The sequence below is a fragment of the Microcaecilia unicolor genome, unplaced genomic scaffold (assembly GCF_901765095.1).
Source record: "Microcaecilia unicolor unplaced genomic scaffold, aMicUni1.1, whole genome shotgun sequence".
Lineage (NCBI taxonomy): Eukaryota > Metazoa > Chordata > Amphibia > Gymnophiona > Siphonopidae > Microcaecilia > Microcaecilia unicolor.
Genome location: NW_021963860.1, coordinates 1,575 through 26,240, shown reverse-complemented (window position 1 = coordinate 26,240; position 24,666 = coordinate 1,575). Strand labels below are relative to the sequence as shown.

General features: G+C 42.9%; 1 protein-coding gene across 1 annotated transcript in view; it reads left to right on the top strand.

Moving 5' to 3' along the window:
• The window catches only part of LOC115459682 (platelet-derived growth factor receptor beta-like), a gene marked incomplete at both ends in the record, with an annotated part of 45,976 nt that extends 22,591 nt beyond the window's left edge, over positions 1–23,385 (top strand). The window contains 8 exon segments of the mRNA XM_030189490.1: positions 4,549–4,554; positions 5,807–5,922; positions 9,341–9,466; positions 16,727–16,748; positions 16,751–16,832; positions 18,544–18,648; positions 18,734–18,839; positions 23,138–23,385. Of these exon segments, the coding sequence (XP_030045350.1) occupies positions 4,549–4,554; positions 5,807–5,922; positions 9,341–9,466; positions 16,727–16,748; positions 16,751–16,832; positions 18,544–18,648; positions 18,734–18,839; positions 23,138–23,385 (811 nt within the window).
• Between the last annotated feature and the right edge of the window lie 1,281 nt (positions 23,386–24,666).

Here is a 24,666-nt window from a genome sequence, read left to right as displayed (position 1 = left end):
TTATGTCAGGAACTTTTTTTGTTTGAAGCTTTTTTTGTCGGGGCTATTTTGACCGGGTACCGTGAGGAATCTAGCTCACTTTCTTCATCCAGTTCTGTTGTCAACCAAAGGATGCTCCTCTCAACTCTAGAGTGAAGTCTCTTCAGATCGCAGCTAATGTAGCCACTGTAGCTCTGCTAAAGTCTGCATCATTTGTTACCGTCTGCAAAGCAATGACTCCCTCCCTCACTCCATACCTTTGCTTCCCAATTCTGCCTGGATCAAGCTTCAGCAGCAGACAGTTTAGTTTGCTTGATATATCGCTGTTTGGACAATCCGTCACAGCGGTTTACAAATATAACAATAGTGCTGTTGATCAAGTCGTTCTGGCCAATCTGTTCTTTTGAACTAACAACTCTCATTCTGTCAGCGTGGGTTGCTCTAAAAATTGTGACCAGTACGAACGGTTGAGCAGCCCTTAGCTTCGGAGACACCCACTTGTGTGCCTGACCAGTTTCAGAGCCACAGATTCTCATTTCTGGCATGTTATTCCATATCTTATCATGTTTCATTGGTTTTTATGGTGTCCTGGATTAGGTTTAAAATATTTATTTATTTATTTGCAGCATTTGTATCCCACATTTTCCCACCTATTTGCAGGCTCAATGTGGCTTACATTATGCCGTAATGGCGATCGCCGTTCCGGAATGAGAAATACAGAGTATTATTGCATTTCAGTACAGAAAATATAAGATAAGTTATAAGAAGTAGATATGTAGTTCACTTCAGGCATTAATGGTCAAGGGTAGATGTAAAAACATTCAACAGTAGTCATGTGAATAAAGTTAACAAATAAAAGAGTTCAATGTTAACTTGAATTGGTAAGGTTTTGATGTCTGGTCATTATGAAGGATCTTTTAGGTACGTCTCTTTGAACAATTTAGTCTTTAGTAATTTACGGAAGTCTACTTAATGAGTCAGAACACTATTTAGCAACAGCACTAAAAATTTATGAAGCAGGTAACTTGCTCCAATCAGAGAACGCACTTTTCTTTTACCATTCTTTCTTGTATAGAATAAGGTTTGAAGACTCAAGAAACAGCACTTTTACAATTGCAGGACCTTGTGAATGGAATGAGTTGCCATTTTATTTCAGAACACAGGTCAATACACCCACCTTTAAGAGGCAGCTAAAGAGCTACTTGTTTATGGAATCCTTTTACTAAGGTATGCTGAAAATGGGCTGCGCTAGTGAAGGCAAATGCTTTGGGTGCATGCAGATCCATTTTTCAGCACGCCTGTAAAAAAGACCTTTTTATTATTTTTGCCGAAAATGGACGTGTGACAAAATAAAAATTGGCACGCGTACATTTTGGGTCTGAGGACCTTACCTCCACCTATTAAGTTAGTGGTAAGGTGTCATGTGGTAACTATGTGGTAATCATTTACGCACGTAGACTAATGATTACCACCTGGTTTCTGCCAGGCACAGGAAAGTAAAAATTATTTTCTAGTGCACATAGCAGACGCGCATAGAAAACGAAATTACCGTCCGAGACACGCGGTAGCCAGGCGGTAAACTGCGCAGCTTAGTAAAAGGGCCCCTTTGTTACCTTATGGTACAAGCTAAACAAATAAGCATATGATTTGAATAGGATAGCGGAGGCTGAGATAGAGGGCTCCTTTTACAAAGCTGTGCTAGCAATTCCAGCACAGCAAATGCAATGAGGACCATAGGAACTGAATGGGCTTTGTCGCATTTACCATGTCAGAATTGCTAATGTGGCTTTGTAAAGGAGCCTAGAATGTTTTGGTTGGACAATGTTAAATATGTGTCTTGAACAGAGGGATTTTCACTGTACAGCATCTTGTCTGGAATTGACATGTTTGAGTTTATGTAACATTTTTATAATTTATTTGTTGATTTATGTATGTTGTGATTGTAGTCCATCTTGGATTAAACAGGCTATCAATAAATTAAACAATAAATGGTATTTATGGATCCAAGATGGCGCCATAGGCCAGTAGCATTTGAACGACTCTCTTCTAAGTACTGACTGGAATCTTTCCTGGTGTTATGGGGTAGAAGAGATGGCCTAAGACCAGAGGAATTCCTCCTGCCTCCGGTATGATGATAGCCTTGCTCCAGCCGACGCTGGAGTCATATGGAATTGCTCCAGTGAGCGGGTGTTTCTCTTCGGCATTTCCATTTCCATCGGAGAGGAGTGCAAATGAGGTTTCTTTGAGCCACGAAGAGCGAGTACCCCCCCCCCCCTCGACTCAGCAGCTTCTCCTTCCTGCTGTAGGACATGCAGGCAGACACAAAGAGTGGTGATGTGCATCTCCCTGTCATCCATAGGAGCCGACTCTGTGGGTGCTGTGGGTGCTTGAGCACCCCCAATGTAGAGAATATTCATTGAATGTGTCCAGGGAGGGGTTATTTCCACTGGGCTTAGCACCCCAATAATTTTGAAATGTTGGCTCCTATGCTGTCATCGAGGGAGACCCGGCAGCATTTTCTACCCCCCTCTTGAAAGTAGCTGGAAGAACCAGTGAGGGAGCAAATGGAGGAGCATTAGCTAGAGCTGGATTGAGTTCTATGGCTATAGGTACCTTTGCTGCATTAAGGGAGGCCATTGAGGTCTTGGAGCATTCTTTATCATCATTTTTCTGCTAAGGTTTCTGAGGATTTAGGCAGAGTTAGTGCACTTCTTTGAGAAAAAGTGGTGATTCAATCTCAGCACGTCTCACAAGTTAGTAAGTAGGAGATGGAATTTAAAGATCTTCAGTCGACAACTAAAATTTATACTACTGTGCAAGCTGGTTTGGTCAAGAAATATGAGCAATTGGAGAACCTCAGTAAAGTTTTGAATCTTCACTTTCTAAACTTTCCTAAGTCTCTGGTGATAAACCCAATGGTTATATTACAGAAATATTTAATGGAGGATTTGGAGTGTCCTAGTCAGGGCTTTTTTTGAGGGGGTACTGAGTACCAGCATCTTTTCCATTGTCTACTAAAATTGATCTATGGTCCTCGTATTTTAATGAAAAAGCTCAGGCTCTACACACCAATTCTGCCTTGTCATAGATTCTGTGACTGTTTGCAGGGGGCCTGATTATTGTGGGGTGGGTCCCTCAGTGATCACCCCCATCCCTGAAGGGTGGCCTGGCATTTGAGTACCGGCACCTTTTTCGCTAGAAAAAATGCACTGGTCCTAGTAATAATTTACCACCAGTAACTAAGACTCATTATATCTCTTTGTCATCAAGAGTTAAAGCTTTGGAAGAATGATCTCATGAGACTATGGAATTGAGAGCTTTTTAGAAAGCTCTCTTGAAGTTGTGACTGAAAAAAGAACATTGATCACATTTGCACTTCAACTTGATGGAAATAATCTTACGTTCATACTTCAGGAAAATGGATGTGGTTTTCCTAACATGCAGTGAGACCCAGAAAATGAGGAAGGACTTTTTGGCCTTGTGGCCTCAAGTCTTGGCTCTTGCAGCAACCTATTCTTTGAGAATTCTATGTAAATGTTTTATTACTTGAGATTCTGCTAATTCCTATTTTTTGAGCCTAAGCATTGATTGATTTTTTTTTAGTTTCTAGGGAAAGTTCCTCAATCTAATAATGGCAATGTTAAGTAGAATGTTATCTGCCTCCACCAGCTAGTTTGAACTCTCTTGCACACTGCTATATGAAATATTTCTGGTTTATCTGGAACATTTTTCCTTTAATTTTATTTCTGATCTTGGATCCGCTACTTGTGGACTAATAACTATAGGTTGTTTGAGATCATTTTTGCTTTGTTTTTATTATTTTCTTATTTTCATTTGTGCATGTGTTGTAATGCACATAAATTCAAATTTCATAAATAAAAAATTAAAATTAAAACCCATAAACCATTCCAGAGTTGGCCACCATTATTCTGGTCCTGACTGCAGTTACTGTTGCTGCCACAGGGAGGCGTGGTCACCCTTAACTTTGAGTGGTTTTATCTGTGTTATACAGCTAAACAACATGCAAGAATCTTTGGACTTTTTAGGACTCTCTACAACCCCAGTGTCCAGTTCTTATTACATGAGGTTGGAAGGCAAGTTGCCAACTGCCCTGTTTTGATGCCAGTGTTTAATCATGAAAAAGTAGAACCTCTGCAGAATGCCAGATTCAATTCTGTGGAGATTGGATGGCCTGTGCAGGTCTTTATCTGCCGACAATTACTATGTTACTATTCCCCCAAAGTCTATAAAAGTCACTAAAAATTATGCATGCAAATTTGGGCACAATTTAATTGAATAATGAGCCAACTAGTGTTGATAATTGACTGCTGACAATTACCAGTGCTAATTGGCATTAATTAAAATGCATACACATAAATTTACACGACCAGATCCACGCATACATTTTATGTGCGGATCCATAAAGGAGGTACTGCCATGTGAGGGTCATGGGCAGATCAGTGGAATGCCCGCAGTTTATGCTTACTTTGAGTAAAGGTGATCTATGCCTAATTTAGACACGGGTATTTCCACCAGGATATTGTTGGTCACGCCAAAAAGTAGTTGTAGTTCCTGGTGCTATGCGCAATTATTATTTTTTTGCGCTGATTTTGTAGATGCCATTTATTGGATGTAGTCCTAAGTGCCAGAAGGATATGAGTCTCCCTCATAGCAGGGGTGTAGCCAGCAGGCCATTTTAGAGGGGGGGCAGGGGTGAACTGGGGGAGCCTCCCCCTCCCCACTGCATTAATTATCATTCCTTTGCTGGCTGAAGAAATCCACTGACCACGCCGCCCCCTTCCCCTCATGCTGCCTCAGGTGCAAGGAAGTCGGCAGAATGCCTCCAGCTGTCAATGCCAGCACTCCCCGAGCATGCTGGCGTCAGCAGTAGAAGCACACCGCTGACTTCTTCATTTATGAAGCAGCATGAAGAGGAATAGGGCAGTTTGGGCAGTGAATTTCCTTGACAGGGCTTCGGCATCTCCACCAACCATTGAGTGGATGATACAGCTTTGGAGGGAGCCTGAGCTGAAAGTGGGGGTCCCAAGCCTCAGGGCCCTCTTGTAGCTACCCCACTGATTCACAGAGACTTGAAAACTCTGCAACTCAGGTAGATTATTGGCAAACACCTCTATAAGACTGAGCTTGGAGTAAAGCAGTTTCCAAACTCATTAAGGAGGTATTTGCTGGTGTGGCAGTTCACCATGGGGATTAATATTCAGCCGTGGCAGTTAGTTCTTATTTTATACACTGACCAGCCCCAGATATTCAGTGCCAGGCTATGTCTGGGCACCAGCATTCAATATCTGGACCTACTTGACAGAGTGATGGCAACCAGAGTTTATGCCGGTTCCAGTCGATATTCAGCCAGGGCTCGCATAATTGTCTTATAAGGGCTCTGGCTGAATATTGGCTAGGACCTACATTTAAAAAAAGTATTTAGTTTCCTTCTAATCTCCCTCCTACTCCCCCTACGAAGAAGTCCATAGCTCCCCAACCCGATCCCACCCCTTGCAGTTCTATACCCCCTTCCACTTCCACCACCACCTCCAACTCAGGATAGCCCCCCTCCCAGGCCTGCCTGAAGTCCTTGGTGGTCCCGTGGAGCAATGGGGACAGAAGTGAACTCACTTGATCCTGCCCCTAGTGGCTGCCTGCAAAGCAATTTATCCAGACAGAAGTCTTTCCTGCATGGTGAAATCACATTGAATATTGAATTGTGAATATCCCGACTGAGGCATCCCAATTCCTACCTAGACCTCTTATGAAAAATGAGGCTTCACATGTACATAATTGACCTTGTTCTCTCTTCTTGTCCAGCTCACAGAAAGGACCAGTAACGCCATCCTAATAAATGAATCTCCTCTCCTTAGCTTTATGGATCTTGTTGGGTTCAGCTACCACGTGGCTAATGGGATGGAGTTCCTGGCTTCCAAAATGTGAGTACACATCATCTCAGCATTCTCATACATATATAAGTACATATGTACATAAGTATTGCCATACTGGGATAGACCAAAGGTCCATCAAGCCCAGCAATCTGTTTCCAACAGTGACCAGTCCAGGTCACAAGTACCTGGCAAAATCCCAAAAAAGTACAATACATTTTATGCTGCTTATTCTAGAAATAATCAGTGGATTTTCCCCAAGTCCATTTTTATAATGGTCAACGGACTTTTCCTTTACATAGCCAGCCAACCTTTTCTAAACCCCGCTAAGCTAACTGATTTTACTACATTCTCTGGCAATGAATTCCAGAGTTTAATTACATGTTGAGTGAAGAAATATTTTCTTCCGATTCATTTAAATTTACTACTTTGCAGCTAAATCTGTTAGTGTATCTTAGTAAAAGGACCCCTTAGTATGGGCACTTACTTTCCCTTTAAAAATTGCTTCCTGAAAAGTCCATGCAAACATTTAGACTGTTTTTTTGGAATACACAACATTTTGAAACATTTTACTTGCATAATTTTGAAATTCCAAAAGTATGCGCATAGATCCAAATATAGTCATTGGTAAAAAATATAAGCAGAATGACATTGCTTGCATACTTGTACTTGTGCCATATAAACTTTAAAAATGACCCATAAAGAGGTGCTTTTAGAAAAGATCTTCACATGTAAAGCCTGTTGCACATGTGTAAAGGGCTTTTTATACAATTCCATGGCCATATTCATGCATAAAAAGTACACGTATGGAAATATTGCACATACGTTTACACGGCTCATATGTAGGCATTCCTGGGGCAGAGCTTGGCAAAACAGAAGTGGAGTTGATATGTACATGTATATTTTATAAGATATGCAGGCAAGTCCAAGAGTAGGGGTGAACCAAAAAGACTCTCGCAGCCGAATGGATACATAAGAACATAAGAGTAGCCATACTGGGTCAGACCAATGGTCCATCTAGCCCGTATCCTGTTTCCAACAGTAGCCAAATTATGGCAACACTCCATGCTGCCAATCCCAGGGCAAGCAGTAGCTTCCCCATGTCTGTTTCCAGGAACTTGTCCAAACTGTTACTAAATCCTCTGGCAAAAAGTTCCAGAGCTTAACTATTCGTTGAGTGAGAAAATATTTCCTCCTATTTGTTTTAAAAATATTTCCATGTAACTTCTTTGAGTGTCCCCTAGTCTTTGTACTTTTGAATGAGTAAAAATCAATTACTTCTACTCGTTCTACACCACTCAGGTTTTTGTAGACCTCAATCATAACTTCCCTCATTTGTCTGTTTTCCAAGCTGAAGAGCCCTAACCTCTTTAGCCTTCCTCATATGAGAGGAGTTCCATCTCCTTATCATGTTGGTCGCTCCTCTTTGAACCTTTTCTAATTCTGCATATCTTGTTTGAGATATGGTGACCAGAAACTGAACGCAGTACTCAAGATGAGGTCGCACCATGTGTGATACAGAGGCATTAGTATTTTCAGTCTTATTCACCATCCTTTTCCTAATAATTCCTAGCATCCTGTTTGCTCTTTTGGCCACTGCCTTATATTAAGTCGAAAGTTTCAGCGTATTATCTACACGACATCTAGATCATTTTCTGGTTGCTGACCCCAAGGTAGGACCTTAGCATCAGGTAACTATGATTCAGATTATTCTTTCCAATGTGCATCCCCTTGCATTTATCCACATTAATGTCATCTGCCATTTGGATGCCCAGTCTCCCAATTTCCTAAGGTCTTCCTGCTATATTTCACAGTTTTGTGTCATCTACAAATTTAATCCACCTCACTTGCCGTTTATAGATATGTTAAATAGCACAGGTCCCAGTACTGATCCATGTGTTACTCCATTGTTCACCCCCCTTCATTGAGAGAAATGACCATATAACCCTATCCTCTGTTTTCTGTCCAGTACCCAATTCCAAATCCCACACCAGCACATTGACTCCTATCCCATGACTCTTTAATTTTCTCTAGAGTCTTCATGAGGAACTTTATCAAATCTTTCTGAAAATCTGGGTAGTTTATAAATCTTTCATTAGGCACCACTCTTTCGCAGACCTAACACAGGGCCCGTGTTTTGACGAGCAACACCCATCTGCTTCAGGGCTCAAATACTCTAGAAGGGCAAAATAGTATGAGTTGGTGCAGAAACGAAACAGTAAAATACCAAAACCTATACCACTACGAATGCTGTGGTATCTATAAAGTCACTGTCAAACCTGCCAAAATTGAGTGGTGCCTAATAAAGATTGGTAAACTACCCATTCGGCTGCAGAGTTGGTTCACCCTACTCTTGGACTTGTTTACTAAGCCATGGTAAAAAATGGCCTGTGGTAGTGTAGGCACATGTATTGGGCACGCGCTGGGCCAGTTTTTATCTGCATCTGCAAAAGGGCTTTTTTTTTAATGGGACAGGAAAAAGGAATGCAGTAAAACTGAAACCAGCGTGCGCCTAAAACTGTTCCTGAGCCCTTAACGCTACCCATTGATCTAGCGGTAAGGACTCGCTCAGTGACCAGTCACCATGCGTCAAGTGCCGAAATGACGCACTTGGAGGAAATAAATAAATAATCTTCCAGGTGGTATAGGCATGCCCCAAATCTGAAAATACCGCCAGGGAGGCGCGTTAGCCTGGCAGTAGTCTCATTTGGCATGCACTCCATGCAAGTTGCGCCTTATGCGCCTTTGTAAAAGGGCCCTTCAGTGTGCTAACCATTAGTTAATTATTCCTTTATTTATTTATTTATTTACAGTAACTTGCTATACCACCTTAACTAACATGAAGAACTAGGCGGTTTACAATCTAAAACAACAGCAAAAATAATAGAAAAATGAAGGAACAGCAATGTTCTGATAGGAAAGTAGTAAGCATTCAAACAGGTATTGCCAGTACCTAGTCATACCAAGAAAGACCGAAGATGAGAGAGGGATTAGGGTTTTAAACCAGCAGCAATAATCTACAAGTGACTAATTTGAGAGATTAAAAGCCTGACAGAATAGCCAAGTCTTTAACATGGACTTAAACTTTTTAAAAGATAGCTCTGCACATATACAGTATCTTGAGGGAGGGAGTTCCAATAATCAGGGGCAATGAAGCAAAAGGCACAGTGTCTATTGAATTCTATTGGAATTTGGCAAAACTAAACGGCAATCATTGAGTGATCATAATAAACGTATGGGTGAGTATGGAATTGTAAGATTAGCCAAATAATCAGGAAAGCCCAGCTGTAAAGTCTTTAACATAAGGGTATGAAGTTTATGAATGACTCTTTGCTTGATGGGAAGCCAATGGCATTTCTGAAACAAGGGTGAAACATGATCTGTTCTTTTAAAGCTTGAAATGTGATATCATGATAAGGTTGCATTCAGTGCTGACAGTAAAGGGAGCTCACTTTTTTTTTTTCTCCTATCAGTGTGTTCACCGTGATCTGGCTGCAAGAAATGTCCTGATCTGTGAAGGAAAACTGGTGAAGATTTGTGACTTTGGCCTTGCAAGAGACATCATGCGGGATTCAAACTACATTCCAAAGGCAGCGTAGGTATCTGATCCTGTCATAAAGCAGGACCTATAAAAGCACAGAGTATGATGGTAGCTAATTTATTTATTTATGCATTCTTGTATCTCACTGAAAAGTAGACCGAAAAACCAGTCTACTGCAGTGGCGTAGGAAGGTGGGGCGGTCCGCCCGGGTGCACGCCGCTGGGGGGTGTCAGCTCCGCTGGTTCCCTGCTCCCTCTGCCCCGGAACAGGTTACTTCCTGTTCAGGGCAGAGAGAGCAGGGAACCAGCGGAGCCGACACAGCTCCCAGCGACATGCACTTGGGGCGGTTCGGCCCTCCCGCCCATCCCTCGCCGCTTTCCCCTCGTCGCTTTCCTTCGTAAATACGCGCTCCGGGGGGTGCGCCTCCGGAGGGGAGGGTGCGCCATGCTGCACCCCCCCCCCCCCCCCCGGGTGCAGCATGGCGCACCCTCCCCCTCTGGAGCGGCAACCCGCCCCGGGTGTCAGCTTGCCCTCACTACCGCACTGGTCTACTGTAGCCATTCACCCTTCCAGCTGCAGTATAGTAGCTCTTCCATGGATACAACTTTACAACTGTTCCCCCAAAGCTTGTCCTTTGCCTGAATTCGAAACTGCCTTTACATAGAACATAGTAAACGATGGCAGATAAAGACCTGTATGGCCATCCAGTCTGCCCAACATGTTAAACTCATTTTACATGGTATGCGATACTTTATACCCGAGTTTGGTTTGTCCTTGCCAATTCTCAGGGCACAGACCGTAGAAGTCTGCCCAGCACTGTACTAAGTTCTGACGCTAACGTCAAATCCCTTAAAATTTACACTCACAGCCATCTGTATCTATTCATTCACGGGAATAGATATTCCTTCCACGGGAAACTGCTCCATGTGCCTAATACTCTTTCTGTGGAGAAATGTTTTCCTCATGTTTTTCCTGAGTCTATTTCCTCTAAGCAGGACTTCCTTTTCTACTGAGGAATGCCTGCCTCTTGCGCATCTACTACTACTATACTTAACATTTTAGAGTGCTACAAGGGTTACGCAGCGCTGTACAATTAACGAATAAGGACGGTCCCTGCTCAGAAGGCTTACAATCTGTATTCATTTCAAGTAGCTTAAAAGTCTCTGTCATATCTTCAATTTCCTCATCTCCTGTTGGATAGATAGATACCATCAGAGGTTCTCAACATGCGGTATGTGTATTCCAAGGGGTTACGCGAGGGCGGTCAGCAGGGGGTATGTAGCAGACCTTCCTCTCCTTTCTTCAGTTGCCACCCCCTCCACTGCTGTTGTTTCTCAAGACCAGCAGTAGCAGTGGCCGTAGTCTCCATTTGCGCACTGTTGACCTCTGCCGTCCCCCATCCCCTCTGGCGTTAACTTTCTGTTTTGAACCAGTGGACTAGCAGAGCTGACAGCTCGCACATGGAGATTGTAGTCCTTCAGGTTGTTTTGCTGCTTCTGGTCTGGAGAAGCAGCAGCAGCAGGGCTGGGAGGAACAAAGACGCTGTGGTAGGGAAAGGTGAGAGGTAGAGTGAAAGGCGAGATGCTGGATGGAAGGTGGGGAGAGAAAAAGAGGAGGTGCTGGAAGGAAAGGTGGAAGAAGATAGAGTTAGTGAAAGACTGGGGAATAAGAGGAATAGGAGAACCAGGGTGAGGGAAAGAGATGAAAAAATATAAGAAGATGCAGTAAAAAGAGGGAAATTGAAGACTGGATAATAAGAAGGAATTAAATCTGAACAGAGAGGCAGTAAATAAATTGAAGAAAGCTGAAGGAAAAGGAGGAGAGAGAAAAATAACAAAACTTGAGAAAAGATGGAGGAAAGCAGAAACCAAAGCTCAGGCCAATACAATTAGAAACCTAAAATGACAACAAAGGTAGAAAAAATAATTGTACTTTCTATTTCCTGATTAAAATATGTCAGTTTTTGGAATACCCATTTCAAAGAATCTGCTGATTGGCACTCATGAGGACTAGGTTGAAGTTTGTTCGACTTAGGGGGTATTTGACTTGAAGAAGTTGGGAAACACTGGTCTACATCAGCTTCATAACCCTCATCTGGAATGCTGCACCTTATCATAAATCCTTTGGCGATGTTGCTCCCATAGCTGAGCACAACACAACAGAGGCAGGCTTACCAATGATTTGTAAAAAGGTATTAGCACTTCCTTTTTTTTTCTGCAGATTATACCCTTCCCTGTGTAGTCTGCCATATTGCTTGATAAACCCTCAGGTCTCGTGCCTGCTGGCCATACATCATTACCTTATATATGCTTTGGATTCTGTATCCCCAAATAACTGTTTGTTTTTTTTTTTTTTTGCATTAAATTGTGGTTTTAACCACTCCTTTAAAAATGATTTTCATGGGCAAACATAAAAAACAAACAATACACACTCTCCCTCTGCCTCTGACTGCGAAAGCATTAACCAGCTAGGTTAAGGGTGGCCCGGGGCAGAGTGTGGACAGATCCAGCACTTAAGTGGTTAACGGCAATATGCAGTCCTCTAACTGGTTAAGAAAGTGGATTAAGGGGTAGATGCATCAAGCAAACGTAAAAAAAATCAGAAACGTTAAAACCTTTACCGAATTTCAATAACGAAGCATGCTCCAAAAACACAGCCCCAAAAAGTTTGGTGCGGTATTGGAAAGAACGATGCACAATCCCCGTCGGTAATCGCTCGTAAAGCATGCGCAAAGCAGCCAAGCGTTATGCTGGCTGCTCTGCGCATGCCAGAAACGTTCAAAACACAGTCAAATCGCAAGCACATGGCTCCCAATCAAAATAAAAATTAAAAAAGGATCGGGAGGGGGCAAGGGCACTCATCAGGAGCGTCCTGTACGGACGGCCTTGCCCCCCCCCCCCCCCCCGCTGCTCCCCACTTTCCGCCGCTCCCCCCACCCCGAAAAAGCAAACTTCTAGAAGCCCTGCCCCCCTCCCTTCCTCACTACTCTCTCACCTCAGCTCCGCCTCCCGACATCCTCCGTCCGTGCCCCGCCCCTTTTGGGATCGTCGCCGCCATTCCCATCCTCCATCGGGCCCCCCTTCCTCTTACCGGGCCCGTGCAGCGCCTCTCTCCTCTGTCCGAAGGCGCTGCACGGGCAAGAAGAAAGCTGAATCAGCTGATGCCTGCCTTCGCGATGGCGCGTCTTCTCCTGCTGCGCCCGCCCTGTCTGACGTCAGTAACCTGGTGGGTGGGGTGGGTAAGGTGAGAAACAGGGAGAGATGAATGGTAGATAAGAAGGTGGCAAACAGTAGAATTTATGGTTTATAATGGGCTAAAAAAACCCATATCTTTGTTAAGTCCTGTCTGGTGGGTGTCAAAATATTTAATTATTCTGACTTGAAAGGTCTTACGTTCCTGGATTGTCTTAAAGTTTCATTTAGGTATTCTCACCATAAATCATTGATACGGGATTTCTGGTTTTGTAAAGTGCTGTCCCACAGTGGTGACATCCTGGTTTGCACTGGAATGTTTCATATGATATCTTTGTAAATGAATCTCATCTTTAGCATCTGGCTTTTTTCTCCATATAGCATCCTTCTTCACACTTTTTACATTGAATTATATATACCACATTGGAAGATGAGCACGTGAAGGATTCCTTTATGTTGAATATTTTACTTTGGGAATGACTGTGGGATCCTGTGAAATCTGTTGGCATAGTTTGCAGTGGATATATTGCAAGGATGTGTGCCATTCTCTTCTTTTTGAGTTTCTATCGGAGCATGCTTTCACTAGTTTATGTTTTAAGTTGGGTGGCTGTCGGAAGATCAGCCCTGGTGGGGATGGGAATATCTCTTTCAGTAGTTCATCCTCCTGGAGTAGTAGCTACAAATCTTTTATGATTCTTCTCAATTTTTCTAGCTCTGGGTTTTACAAGGGGGGGTTCTGCCGGTGGCTTTCTTCTCTTTGTACTGCAATAGGTTTGCCCTGGTATTTGAAGGGAGGAGGCAACATTTTTGAAGATTATTGGGGGTTGTAGCCTTTTTGTTTGAAGGATTCAGTCAGGATTTTGAGGTATTTATCTCTGTCCCCTGGGTCAGAGCAGATATGGTGGTATCTTGTGGCTTGGCTGTGTGTAATGGATTCTTTTGTATGTGAGGGCGGAAGCTGGAGTTGTAGAGTTAACTGCATTTGTCTGTAGGTTTCCTGTATATAGATATTGTATATAGCCAATGCTGATGGAACAGTGGTGTCCAAAAAATTGACTTTTTCTGGGAGTAGTCAATTTTGAATTTGACTGAGTTCAATTCCTACGTCAGGCACAGGCAGCTCTTTGTGACTCTCGGCAAGTCACTTAACCCTCCACTGCCCCATGTAAGCCGCATTGAGCCTGCCATGAGTGGGAAAGCGCAGGGTACAAATGTATAAAAATAAATAAAAATTGTAGAATAGTATGTGAGAACTGTAAGATTGGTTTGTGTGGCACCCAGAAATTAACCAGGCACTAGCTGTTAACTCAATAGATAAAATTAAGGCAAGCTTTCAGCTATCTTAAGTTTATCCACTCATTTAACTGGTTCACAGACTGAATATCACCACTGGGACCACTCCCAATCTATTCATTTCACCCTAATTTATATATGGAGCTCAAAATTGCATGTTCAATTTAATTGACAAATGAATCAATTAGTGCCAATAATTGGGTGCTAATGATCAATTGTCAGCACTAATTGGCATTATTTAAATTTACGTGCTCATCTTTAGGCACTGTGATTTTATGCGCAGATCTGAAAAGGGGTTGCGACCAGGGGAGGAGCATGGCAAATCAGGTGCGTTCCATGAATTTGCGTGCAGTGTTACAGAATAAGGCAATCTGTGCCTAATTTATGGGTCCTTTTTACAAAGCTGTGGCAAAAGGGTGCCTGTGCTGGCATCAGCATGTGTTCTTGATGTGTGCCGAGGCCCCCTTTCACACAGCAGGTAAAGGGCAGGTTTCCCTTTTCTTAAAGAAATGGCCTTGCGGCAAGTGGTTCACTTGCCACACGGCCATTTTGGGGGGAGAACTTACCGCCACCTTAGGCTCCTGTGCTAACCTGGTGGTAACCGGGCAGCGCGTGGCACCTGCCTGAGTACCACCGGGTATACTCTGGCGCTACAAAAATGGAAATATTTTGGCAGTGCCGGAAATGGCGTGCACTGGGGGAGGGAACTAATGCCGGGCTGCTGTGGTAGCCCAGCGGTACTTCCCTTTTAGCGAGCGGTAAGCCCACTTCGTAAAAGGGCACCTAAGGCATGAGAATTTACACCAGGTTTCAGTTGGTGTTAATCCTTGCACCCAAAATTGGGGGCACAGATCCTGGCGTCAAATTCTATTCTATAAGTGGTACCCACCTCTGAGCGCAGTTTATAGAATAGCACTTGGTGCAAATTTTTATCAGGGCCATATATAGAATTTAGTCCTGAGTGCTTTGGTGGTCAGAGAGGATATTCAGTGCTACTGTCTGGTTAACTGCTGCTGAATATTCAGCCATGGCCAGCTCAGTTCAGTTAACGCAGTAAAACCATTTGTTTATTTATTTATTACATTTTTACCCCGCGCTTTCCCACACACAGCAGATTCAATGCGGCTTACATAGTAAACAGAATTACAAAGTATTGTAAGGAGAAATTGATAAATTGTAATAAACATAGTAATAGTAAGGTTTAGGAATATGTGAATTGAACATGGAAAGGTAACAGATATGATAGGCAAACGGAAAGAAATTGGGAATGGGTATGGTGTAGGGAGATGGAGAAGAGAAGACTGAGGTATGAGGATAAGAGTTTGGGAGACACGGTTTTAAGGTGGAATCATCTTCAGAGCAGGAGATGTGTGGGTGGGCTTAAGAGGTTACGTTGGGTCATTAGGGTAAGCTTGCTTGAAGAGATGTGTCTTCAACATTTTCCTAAAGGGTAGATAATTGTTAATTGTACAGATGGATCTTGGTAATGCGTTCCAAAGCTGGCTGCCCAAAAATGAGAAACTGGACTGCATAGGAGGTTTTGTATTTAATTCCTTTGCAGTTAGGAAGGTGTAAATTGAGGTATGTACGTGAGGACATTGATCTGTTTCTGATTGGGAGGTCGATTAGGTCGTTCATGTAGCTAGGGGACTCTCCGTCTATGATCTTATGAATCATTGTATGGACTTTAGAATATTGAACCTGTTGAAAGGCTGTCCTAATTTTATCCTGGTTAACTTCCAGGTTTAGTTTAGTTTGGTTTATTGAGTTTTGATATACTGCCCTTCATTCAGGAGTGGCCTAGTAGTTAGAGCACTGGTCTTGCAATCCAGAGGTAGCCAGTTCAGATCCCACTGCTGCTCCTTGTGATCTTGGGTAAGTCACTTAACCCTCCATTGCCTCAGGTACAAATTTAGATTGTGAGCCCTCCTGGGACAGAGAAATATCCAGAATACCTGAATATAACTCATCTTGAGCTACTACTGAAAAGGTGTGAGCAAAAAAAAAAAAAATCTATATAAATAAATACAATCAAAGCGGTTTACAAAGTCAACTAAATTTTTAAAAATAACAATATTAAAAGGGAGAAGGAACTCGAACTTTAAAACAAAGAGGAAAAAGTAAACTCAGAAATCAAAGAAATAAATTTAAAATAAAATAGGAGCCAAAGGACTACCAGCCAGACACACCAGCGCACCATCTGAGGAATCCACAGAAAAGGCCTTGGTAAAAGATGGTCATTAGAGGGAGTGAGCAGTGGCCTAGTGGTTAGGGTGGTGGACTTTGGACCTGAGGAACTGAGTTCAATTCCCACTTCAGGCACAAGCAGCTCCTTGTGACTCTGGGCAAGTCCACTTAGCCCTCCATTGCCCCAGGTACAAATAAGTACCTGCATACAATATGTAAGCGCATTGAGCCTGCCATGAGTGGGAAAAGCGTGGGGTACAAATGTAACAAAAACAAAAAAACCTTAATAAGACTGCTCTGTATGTAATGCAAATGGTAAGGAATTAGAAAAAAAAAAAAAAGGACTCAAAGGGGAAAAAAAACACAGAATGCCTGGTGGTCTGAAGCCATGTATATGCTAAGGCAGGGATAGATAACTGGTTGATACAATAGCCCTGATATTCAATGCCAGATGTGTCCTGGCATGTCAATTCAGCCCATACAAACCACTTATCATTGTGGACTGAATATTAGGCCTTGCTTTTCTGTGCTGTTGCTGGGTGGGAAATGGCTCAGCCTTGAGTCCTGTTCATTACTTGAAACTACAGACAGATAATTTAAACTGTAGGATAATTAGTATATCATTGTCTTCTGCTTTACCCTAACAGACATTCTTGCCTCTGAAATGGATGCACCTGAAAGCATCTTTAACAACTTATACACAACTCTGAGTGACGTGTGGTCCTATGGAATCCTCCTTTGGGAGATATTTACTTAGGCAAGTACTGCTGTCCAGAGAATTTTTTTGTTTGCCTTATGAGAAGAATATTGTATTCATTTTCTCCTTACTTAAAATATTGACATAATGGGAAAGTGCCACTTCAGCACTATTTTCCAATTTCAAACTGGTGAGGTATTTTTGTTTGGCCATCAGAATTTCTTCTTTCTTACCTCCTTTGAGTTCAAACATTAAAGAAATTATTCTTTTCACATTTCTTTATTTGTTTAAGAATACATGAAAAAATGTGATTGCTGAACATAAGCCTTGCATACTGAGACAGCCAAAGGTCCATCAAGCCAGTTGCCTGTTTCCAACAGTGGCCAGTCCAGGTCACAAGTACCTGAATGAAGAAATATTTTCTTTGATTGTTCTAAAATTTCTACTGTTTAAAAGTGGTGAATACTAGAGTTCTGATCTCCCAGTTGAATTTTAGATGCAGCAGGTATTATATATATACTAGTAAAAAAAAGGCCCGTTTCTGGAGTCAATGAAACGGGCGCTAGCAAGGCTTTCCTGTGGCCCCCCCCCCCCACCCGTCGTCGATGTTGGTGAATTGCTCCGCCTCCACCCTCAACGTCATAACGTTTGAACGCGAGGGCGGTGAATTGCTCCGCCTCCGCCCTCAACGTCATAACGTTTGACGCGAGGGGCGGGGCCCAGAGACTGTGTTTTTCGAGGCTTCAGAGCTTCGAACATACGAACCTTGGCTTCAGTGACGTCAGAAGCCAATAGAACGTTGAGGGTGAGTTTATATATATAGATAGATAGATAGATAGATAGTAGATAGATAGATAGATAGATATAGAGATATATATATAAACATTTTTTTACTGATTTTGTTTGCATGCCTTATCTCTCTTTGTTTGTTTGAATTGCATAGAATGGTCTTGATTTGTGGATTATAAATGTATTATAAATAAATATTTTTGAAATAGAAAATAAATACAAAATATATCATTTTGGGAAAGTGAAAGGGAATGCTTTGATCACTAGAATAGAATCTATTAAAGGAAAGGGTATGAGATAGGATATACTACTTTCTGTGCTTACAATCAAAGTGGTTTACATATTATATTCAGGAGCTTATTTTGTACCTGGGGTAATGGAGGGTTTAGGGGTCCTTTTACAAAGTGGCGGTAAGCCCAATGCGGGCTTACTGCTTGCTAAAATGGAAGTATCACCAGGCTTTCCGCAGCAGCCCGGTGGTAGTTCCCACCCCCAGCGTGCGGGCGGTATGTACCTGGCGGTAATTGGGCAGTGCTGCGCTCTGCCTGGTTACTGCTGGTTAGCATGGGAGCCCTTAACGCTACCTCAATGGGTGGCCATAAATGCTCCCCATGAAATGACCGCACCACAAGTGCTTTCACTTGTCCGCACGGCATTTCTTAAAAAAAAGTAAGACCTACTTTTTTACCCTCTGCGGTAAAAGGCAGGCCTCGATGCACATCAAAAAACATGCGCCGATGCCAGTGCAGGCCCCCTTTTCTGCAGCTTCCTAAAAAAAAACCTAGGTGACTTGCCCAGAGTCACAACTTGCTGCAGTGGGAATCAAACCCAGTTCTCTGTGTCTCTGGCCATTGCACTATCCATTAGTCAGCTTAAAACAATGTTGATGTAAGGAGTGTTGGTGGTGATGATGATAAAGAGAGTTACAAAGGAGTGGAATGACTTTATATTTCATATGTTCAAAATGTTCTTTCTGTTCCTAGGTGGGACACCCTATCCTGAATTGCCCATGAATGAGCAGTTTTACAATGCAATCAAACGAGGTTATCGAATGTCCAAACCCACGCATGCATCAGATGAAATGTAAGCTTTCTCTACCTATTGAAATACTCATGGAACGCTGGGACATCTGGTCAGCCCATTTAACACTTTCTCTTCTTACTCCTAGCTATGAAATCATGCAGAAATGTTGGGAGGAAAAATTCGAGATAAGACCTCCCTTTTTCCAATTAGTCAAACTCATGGAAAATCTTTTGACAGAGGGTTACCAGGAGGTATGCGTCTGTATTTCCTTGTTTCTGAATTCTAATTTGATGTGATATGTCTGCCTTTTCTCTTTGGGAAGGGGAGCACTTTATTTTTGGCAAAATTTGGAATTATGAAAAAATTAATGTACAAGAGTATATCTAGATGGGGCAGGACCACATAGTCCTCAAGGTACCCCAAGTGTTTTGTTTTTTTTTGCAGTACACCACACTTGAAAAAGTAATTTCCATTTATATAGGCCGATGTTAAATAGGTTGTCTAGGTAGGAAAGCAGGAAGTCAGGGGTGCACACTTACCAAGTATTTTACAAAAGGCTTGCTGAATGTGAAACTTTTTGTAAAATACCAATAAGGACACATAAAATAGAAGTGTAGTTTGTAACGCATACAAGGTCAGGTTCAGCAAATGATGCCCAAAGTTAGGCAACATTATGATCTGTGCTAGGATAGTATCCTGTAAAGTGCACTCCGCAAAGTGCACACTTAACAGAATACTAGCGTGGTGCACGTTTCATGCCTAACTTTAGGCGTAAGCACTACACCTGCCAAAAGCTGATGTGAATGCTCTCACCCAAACTGCCGGCAGTTAGGCACGCAAAGGCAAAGACAAAGCAACTCTATAAAGACCAAAACCAATATCTTTATTAAAAATCACCTTTATTAAAACCATTAGGTTCTACAGTCTTAAATTCGAAAAGTGATATATGCCTGTTACTGTCCTTGCAATCTGTTGTGTATAGGGAAGACTAATGGGTCGATGATCAGAAGCAAACGCAGGCGCTAGAGGCTATTAGCGCTATACTAACACCTGCGTTTGCTAACGCCCTATGATCAGTGCCCCTATGATCAGTGAAACAACGTGCTCACGGGCTGTGAACACAACTAGCATGCAAATGCATGCTAAACAGGGCTCTTACTGCAATTAGCATGCAAATGCATGCTAAACATATTCCTCCTCAGTGATCAGTGGACAGCGCGCCAAGCATTGGTGTGCTGTCCTTAGCAAACCCTACGGCAGTTCAGAGCTGGCGTTAGGGTTTGCAGACCATTGGGAGGAATGGTGAGTCCTGTCAGCATGCATTTGCATAGTAGCAGGCCCCCACTGCCTCCAATACAGCTCTCCCACAGGAGCAGAAACCCCGACCCTCCCCCCCCACCCCAAGCCAGCAACATGTGGGCTGGAGGTCCAGTGGACCTCCAGTCCCCTCAACTCCCTTGACACAAATTCATGGGGGGGCTGGAGATCCGATGGATCTCAAGCTCCCCTACTCCCTCACATTCCCCCCAAAAAGCCCTGGTGGCCCAGTGGACTGCAAATTAAGCCCCACTGCAACCTGGTGGTCTAGCAGCCCTCTTCCCTGCTCCCTCATACCTTTGTTGGAGGAGAGAGGTAGTACATGTCCTCATCTTCCAGCGCTGCATTGAAAAATGGTGACGCCCAGCCTTGCCCAGTACATCCTGGGATGCGCCGGACCAGTGGCGTAGCCACAGGTGGGCCTGGGTGGGCCAGGGCCCACCCACTTAGGGCTCAGGCCCACCCAACAGTACCACACGTTTAGTGGTAGCTGGTGGGGATCCCAAGCTCAGCCAGCTGAAGACTTCCCCCCTAATGGTAACAAAAACACTACTCTCCACGATACCAGCACCTGCGTACGCAGACTGCCATGGTGGAAAGAAGCATTTCCCCACCAGCTGAGATATTTTTGTTGGTGGTGGTTGGAAGGGGGGGGAGAGCACTTGGTGCCCACCCACTTCTTGCCTAGGCCCACCCAAAATCTGCGCTGGACAGGGCTTCACACCATATGCAATGGGCAGGGCTGGGTTCTGCCATTTTAAGACGGCACTGGAAGAGGAGGGAGTTTACTACTCCCTCTTCCAACAAAGGTACGGGGGGGGGGGGGGGCAGGGAAGAGGGCCACTAGACTACCAGGTTGGGGGGGGCTTGATTTGTGGCCTGTTTCCTAGCACAGACCCCTGGGGAACCCCACTAACTACTCTGCTCCATTGAGAATACTGACCATTTAACCCTACTCTCTGTTGTCTTTCTTTTAACCAGTTTTTAATCCACAATAGAACACTACCTCCTATCCCATGACTCTCCAATTTCCTTGTGCCAATATTCGGCATTTAACTGGCCAAGTTAGCTGCATAAATAGGACCGTATAAAACACAGTCCTGTCTTTATGTGGAAACCCATAGCTAGTGCTGAATATCATACTTAGGGCCCTGTTTTACTAAGATGTGGTAGTGTTTTTTAGCACATGCTAAAATTTAGCATGCACTAACCGTTGTAGGAATATTATGGGCATCTACATGGTTAGCGCACGCTAATGCTTAACGCGTACTAAAAACACTAGCAGGCTCCAAGATGGCGACGGTCTGAGACGCGCTACCAGACGCGTCTCACTCTCCTCCATACAACGCTGTAGCGGCTGGCTCCTTACCTGACCCTCGCTATGGGGAAACGGAGAGGTAAAGTCAGGGAGATTCCCTCTCTCCCTGGCGGGTCTAGCCAGCTTCGTCAAGCGCGACTGGAGGACTTTGGAGTCGCGCTGGGACCCGGGAGAGTTTCTACTCCGTCTGAGGAGGCTGGCGCTTTGGCGTTGGCCGACAGTGCAGACGGGGCTTCCCTGAGCCCCGTCGAACGTGCGGCCCCCCCACAACCAGGAAGTGGAGGCTTTCTTCAGAGCCCTTGCGCTCCAGCCCAGAGTGGAAATCGGAGTGACCAGGGAGGGAGCCTGTTGGAGCCAAGTGAAGAACATGGTGCTGCCAGCCTAGAAGCCCCAGAAATGTCATCTTCTCCTGTGCTGTTGTCTCAGACAGTGAGTATTCTGGAGCAGGCTGCTAAAGCGCCGCTTCCTGTGTTGACTTTTGGGAAAATGGAAAAGCCTGCCGTAGTGACCTTGGAGTCACTTTGGGACTTAACCTTTACAGCACATGCTTCCCTACAATCTTTGGCGGTTAAAATGCGGTAACTATAAAGTCTTTATCAGAAGCTGCACTCTCTCAAATGAAAAAGACTGATTCTCAAGCCAGGGAAGTTAAAGCTCTTACCGAAAAAGCTTCAAAATTGGAACTTGTGGGTCAAACACTAATTAAAGATAAGAACTTTACCTCTAGACGGCTGGAATATCTCGAGAATCAGTCTAAAAGACTAAACTTAAGGCTGATAAACTTTCCCAGTTCACCTTTGATTACACCTATTCAGATGCTCAAGAAATATCTTATTGAAATACTGGGTATGTCAGATACCTCCCTACCACCAATAACTCGCGCTTTCTATCTACAAACTGGTCCACGTAAGGAATCAGGGGAACCTTTCCAGGATGGTAGGGAGTTGAATCTGACTTCCTTTTTGGAGTCGTCTCTTGAGGTTGTAACAAAGCGGGCAACTTTATTGGCCACATTTGCTTTGGAAATGGACAGAGATGCAGTATTAAGGCTCTCTTTAAGACACTTGGATTCAAACTTTTTGGGGTCTAGAATAAGAATTTACCCTGATTTATCTAGAGAGACTCAAAAAGGCGTAAAGCCTTTTGGCTTTGCGCACAAGAACTTTGGCAATGGGAGCTAACTTCCTATTGAAATTTCCTTGTATTTGTAGAATTGTATTTCAATCTAAACAGTTTCAATTCTTTGACCCTAAACAATTGGAGGAATTTTTACTAAGTAGGGAAGAAGTAAATGTAGTGGTATAGCCCCATATGTTCACTGTTTAACAGACATGGAGGGAACACCCGGGATATATTTTTGGCGCATCATTTATTTGTATTACCTTAAAAAATATTTCTTTTAGATTAGTATATAATCTTGCATCTTGGATTATTTCTTTAATTTGTGGTCAATAGTCAGTGAAACTTGAATTTAAGAATTTCTATTGTTATATTATGTATAATTTCCAAGTAGTGTATTATCACTCATAATTGTAAATTTATGTTTGTTAAAAAGCTTAATTAAATAAAAATTAAAAAAAATAAAAACACTAGCATGCCTCTAGCGTGGCTTAGTAAACAGGGCCTTTGAAACCTGGAAATTCAATTCCGAAGTCCGGACATGGCCTGGTATTGAATTTCCAGGTTTAACGCCATATCGGGCCCTAAAGTGTTATGAAATGAGAGTCTATTAAGTTATTGAAGGAAGAATCAAAATTCTTAAAAAATAGTTTTATATGTTCTACAACATTAAGACTTATACCAGATGTTTGTTATTGTTTTTTGTTAATATTATATTACGGTGTTCAGTTGGCTTATAATATTCAACAATATAGCTTGACTATTCTGTTCATCTCTTTCTAACGGGTACTGCAGAAATACAAGCAAGTGGATGAGGAATTTTTAAAAAGTGATCATCCTGCAGTTGTCCGTGTAAGACCCAGACTCCAGAAGATAGAAAGTATGCTTGGAACTGTCTCCAGTAATGAAGCAACTTCTGTCAACTACACCGCTGTGCAAGAACAGCAACAGAATAGCAACAATGATTACATTATCCCTCTCCCTGACCCCAAGCCAGAGGGGTCTGAAGACACTCACAGTGAGACTTCAGAGAGCCGGCCCAGGTAGGATGAAAGCTTTACCATATTCTCAATGAAGTACTTTGGCAAGGTGTTCCAAGGTGATCCAACCCTTTCTTCCCTTGGTTTACAACATAAGACCTATAACTAACCAGGAGTGTTTAATGGGAGAACAGAGTAAAGGATGCAAATTATCCCCATCAACTTCAAAGCAGCTTGTAGATGCAAGGAAAAAAATACAGTTTGAAGTGTCTATATACAAATGCTAGAAGCCTAAAAAATAAGATGGGAGAATTGGAGTATAAATGAAAAGGTAGATATAATAGGCATCTCAGAGACCTGGTGGAAGGAGGAAAATCAACGGGACACTTTGTGATCAGGGTATAAATTATATCGCAATGAGAGAGTGGATCAAACGGGGGGGGGGTTGTGCTATATGTTAAAGAGGGAATTGAGTCAAACAAAATAAACATGCTACATGAAACAGATAGCAGCGTGGAATCATTAAGGATAGAAATTCCATATGAGGAGGGAAAGAGTGTATCAGTAGTGCTGTACTACTATCCACCAGGACACAACAAACAGACAGATGAACAAATGTTTACAACAATTAGGAAAGTTGGCAAATTGGGCAACATTATAATAATGGGTTATTTCAATTATCTCAATATTGACTGGAAACGCTACATAAGGGAGGAAAAATTCTTACATGTAATAAATGACTGCTTCTTGGAGCAACTGGTCCAAAAAACGGCAAGAGGGGTAACTATTTTAGATCTAGTCCTCAGTGGAATGCAGAGTGAAATCACTAAAGAAATCTACTGTAGCAGCATTCAGTTTTCAAAAGGGTGGCTATGACAAAATGAGGAAAATGGTTAAAAAGAAGCTAAAAGGATTGCCTGTAAAGGTTAGGACCTTACATAAGTATTGCCATACTGGGAAAGAGCAAAGTTCCATCAAGCCCACTATCCTGTTTCCAACAGTGGCCAATTCAGGTCACAAATACCTGGCAAGATCCAAAAAAGTACAAAACATTTTATACTGCTTATCCCAGAAATAGTGGATTTTCCCCAAGTCCATTTAATAATGGTCTATGGACTTTTCCTTTAGGAAGCCGGCCAAACCTTTTTAAACTCCGCAAAGCTAACCGCCTTTACCAGATTCTCTGGCATCAAATTCCAGAGTTTAATTACACATTGAGTGAAGAAAACATTTCTCTGATTCGTTTTAAATTTACTACATTGTAGCTTCATCGCATGCCCCTAGTCCTAGTATTTTTGGAAAGCTTAAACAGACGCTTCACATCTACCCGTTCAACTCCACTCA